Genomic DNA, 4,043 nt, shown 5'->3' with positions numbered 1-4,043 from the left:
CCAGGAGGCGGAGGTTGCGGTGAGCCGAGATCGCGCCATTGCACTCCAGCCTGGGTAACATGAGTGAAACTCCGTCTCCAAAAAAAAAAAAAAAAACTAACTAGGGTAACACTTTGGGAGGCTGGGGTGTCAGAAGTGTTTGAAACAGAGCAACTCCATCTTGAATAGGGGCTGAGACCTACTGGGCTGCATTCACAGGGGTTAAGGCATTCCAAGTCATAGGATGAGATACAGGTCATACAGACCTTGCTGATAAAACAGGTTGCAATAAAGAAGCCAGTTAAAACCCACCAAAACCAAGACGCCAATGAGAGTGATCTCTGGTTGTCCTCACTGCTACATTCCCATTAGTGCCATGACAGTTTATGAATAGCATGGCAATGTCAGGAAGTTACCTTCTATGGTCTAAAAAGGGGAGGCACGAATAATCCACCTCTTGTTTAGCATATAAGCAAGAAATAACCATAAAATGGGCAACCAGGCTGGGTGGCGTAGCTCATGCCTGTAATCCCAGCGCTTTGGGGGGCTAAGGTGAGTGGATCACCTGAATTCAGGAGTTCAAGACCAGCCTGGCCAACATGGTGAAACCCCATCTCTACTAAAAATACAAAATTTAGCTGGGCGTGGTGGTGGGTGCCTGTAATCCCAGCTACTTGAGAGGAGACAGGAGGATCGCTTGAACCCAGGAGGCAAAGGTTGCAGTGAGCCAAGATCATGACATTACGCTCTGGGCCACAAGAGCAAAACTCTGTCTTAAAAAAACAAAAATAAACAAACAAACAGAAAAGGCAAGCAGCAGCCCCAGGGGCTGCTCTGTCTATGGAGTGGTCATTCTCTTATTCCTTTACTTTCCTAATAAACTTGCTTTCACCTTACTCTATGGACTAGCCCTAAATTCTTTCTTTTGCAAGATCCAAGAATCCTGTCTTGGGGTCTGGATCAAGGCCTCTTTCCTCTAACAGAGGCAGGAGGATAGCTTGAGCCCAGGAATTCAAAACAAGCCTGGGCAACACAGTGAGATCTTGTCTTTTTTAAATATTTTATTTTTGTTTTTGAGACAGGGTCTCGCTCTATCACCCAGGCTGGAGGCAGTGGCACAATCATGGCTCACTGTAGCCTCAACCTCCCGGGCTCAAGCGATCCTCCTACCTCAGCCTCCTGAGTAGTTGAGGACTACAGGCATGCCAACATGCCCAGCTAATGTTTTGCAGAGACAAGGGTCTCACTATGTTGCCCAGGCTGGTCTTGAACTCCTGGGCTCAAACAATCCCCCTACCTCATCCTTCTAAAGTATTATTAGCACTACTACTAAGTGTTATTTTTAGTAGTATCCTCCCAAAGGATTATAAGTGTGAGCCACCGTGCCCTGCCTGAGACCCTGTCTCTATAAAAAATTAGCTGGGCATGGTGGCACATGCCTGTAGTCCCAGCTACTTGGGAAACTGAGGTGGTAGGGATCATCTGAGCCCAGGAGTTCAAGGCTGCTACAGTGAATCACAATCACAGCAGTGCATTCCAGCCTGGGTGACAGAGTGAGACCTCCCTCCCCAATCTCTTTAAACAATAAATAAATGGGGCTGGGCGCAGTAGCTCAGGCCTGTAATTCCAGCACTTTGGGAGGCCAAGGTGGGTGGATCACATGAGGCCAGGAGTTCAAGACCAGCCTGGCCAACATGGCAAAACCCTGTCTCTACTAAAAAAAAATTTTAAATTTTAAAAAGCTGGGCATGGGGCCGGCGCGGTGGCTCAAGCCTGTAATCCCAGCACTTTGGGAGGCTGAGGCGGGTGGATCACGTGAGGTCAGGAGTTCAAGACCAGCCTGGCCAACATGGCAAAACCCTGTCTCTACTAAAAAAAAATTTTAAATTTTAAAAAGCTGGGCATGGGGCCGGCGCGGTGGCTCAAGCCTGTAATCCCAGCACTTTGGGAGGCTGAGGCGGGTGGATCACGAGGTCAAGAGATCGAGACCATCCTGGTCAACATGGTGAAACCCCGTCTCTACTAAAAATACAAAAAAAAATTAGCTGGGCATGGTGGCACGTGCCTGTAATCCCAGCTACTCAGGAGGCTGAGGCTGGAGAATTGCCTGAGCCCAGGAGGCAGAGGTTGCGGTGAGCCGAGATCGCACCACTGCACTCCAGCCTGGGTAACAAGAGCGAAACTCCGTCTCAAAAAAAAAAAAAAAAAAAAAAAGCTGGGCATGGTGGCACATACCTGCAATCCTAGGTACTGGGAAGGCTGAGGCATAAGAATCACTTGAACCTGGGAGGCAGAGGTTACAGTGAGCCAAGATTGCACCACTGCACTCCAGTGCACTCCAGCCTGGGCGACGGAGACTCCATATCAAAATAAATAGATAGATAGATAGATAGAGCTGAGTGCAGTGGCTCACACCTGTAATATTAGCGTTTTGGGAAGCTAAGATGGGAGGATCGCTTGAGTCCAGGAAATCCAGGCTGCAGTAAGTCATGTTTGTGCCACTGCCCTCCAGCCTGGGCAGCAGAGCGAGCTCCTGTCTCTAAATAAATAAATAAATAAATACAACCAAGTGGAGTAAGAGGCTGACACCGAGACCCTGTCCTAAGCCCCCATCTCCCACACATCTGCCCCCTCCTGTTTGATACCTTCTGGCGCTTGTAAATGGTGGGCAGTGGGGCCACCTCACAGTCCTTGTGGGCACCAAAGACCTTGCAGAGAGAGCAGGTGGGCACCTCACAGCTCAGGCAGTAGATATTGATCTTCTCCTCTTCATGTTCCTCACACATGAGGTGCTGCTCAGCCTTGGAGTGTAGCGGCCTAGAGAGGAGTGGGCGGGGGGAGGTGGACCTCAAGCATGAAGGGCCCCAGGAGCACCTTCTCTTCAGCCTCCACCAACCACCACCACATCCTCTGCCCCTCAGGCTAGAGCTGTGGCTGAACTGCTGAGTACTTCCACAGAGCTCTGAACTTGGGGAACAGAAGGAGCTAAGAGACAGAGGAGGCCTGGATCCGAGAATAGTCTGTATTCCAGGGTGCAGGAAAGTCCCACAGGACAAGAAGGGCTGGTGAGGATCTTGCTGGTAGACTGCCAGCCTCTCCCGGGAGGAGAGGGTAGGGGTGATATACTGGGTAGGGAATCAGAGACTGCCCTCTCTGGGAGGCCTGAGGCAAGTCCCTCCCCGCTCTCTGGATCCAGTCCTCTCGTCTTTAAACAGAACAGGCAGGTTGACTGTTTCAGTCTCTCCCTTCTCACCCTGATGGGTTCCTTAGCTGTGTCCCAAGCCCTGCCATTTAGAGAGGCAAGAGGCCCTGGCAGCTCACCTGGATGACTCCTGCTTGTAAATGTCGATAATGTTCTCCACCAGCAGGTTTCGCTGCAGGCCGTAGACTCCGTGTCTGTCCAGGACAACCTCATGCCTGCAGGATGGGCAGCGGAAACGGCCTCCTGAAGACACGGTGGTGGAGCCCCGGGACTGCCACAGAGGATTCGAGGCCTGAGGGACAGATGGCGTGAGAGAACAGGCATGGGGAGGCATGGGGGAACTCGGAGGAGACAGGGTGGAAGGGCTTGGGGGCTCGGGAGTAGGAAAATGGTCGAGGGGTAGACGTCAGCTCTTCTCTGTGGCTCATTCACCTGAGAGCAGCACGGGGTGGATGGCCATGGAGACCCTGCTTCCCACCTTTGCCTCATTACTCAGCCCACTTCCTAGAGTGCCCCTGCATCCAGAGCCCAGCTTTGGCCAACTGCCTAGTCAAGATGGGATCATTCCAAAGGGGCCCCGCTTGGAGCCACGAGGAGACATTGGCCTTGGCAATAAGGTCGAGGCAGAAAGTGGACTCTGAGTGGTGCAGCCAGTGTCTTCCAGTCTGGGGCCCTCTTGGGCCACATCTGGGGAAGACTCTCGGCAGTCCTGGGCAGGGGTACAAGCAGAGACAAGCGTGAACAATGGGGTTCACAAAGTGTAACTAGCCCAGTGATTCTAGAAAATTGCTCCAGGAACTGGGAGTCAGGAGTCATGGGTTCTTGTGTTGTCTCTGATGTCTTTTTTTTTTTTTTTTTTTTT

General features: G+C 51.4%; 1 protein-coding gene across 2 annotated transcripts in view; it reads right to left on the bottom strand.

The window, feature by feature from the left end:
- Positions 1–4,043, bottom strand: part of TRIM54 (tripartite motif containing 54) — a 38,566-nt gene that overhangs the window by 5,587 nt on the left and 28,936 nt on the right. For both annotated transcript variants that reach the window (XM_037744631.1, XM_017545612.2), the window contains 2 exons: positions 3,301–3,473; positions 2,625–2,796 (listed from right to left, as the gene is read on the bottom strand). In XM_037744631.1, coding sequence (XP_037600559.1) covers positions 2,625–2,796; positions 3,301–3,473 — 345 coding nt within the window. The remainder of the gene's footprint in view (positions 1–2,624; positions 2,797–3,300; positions 3,474–4,043) is intronic.

Source organism: Cebus imitator, unplaced genomic scaffold (assembly GCF_001604975.1).
Source record: "Cebus imitator isolate Cc_AM_T3 unplaced genomic scaffold, Cebus_imitator-1.0 Scaffold180, whole genome shotgun sequence".
In the NCBI taxonomy this organism is placed as follows: Eukaryota; Metazoa; Chordata; class Mammalia; order Primates; family Cebidae; genus Cebus; species Cebus imitator.
Note: the sequence above shows the minus strand (reverse complement) of the source record. Positions and strands in the feature narration are given on the sequence as shown.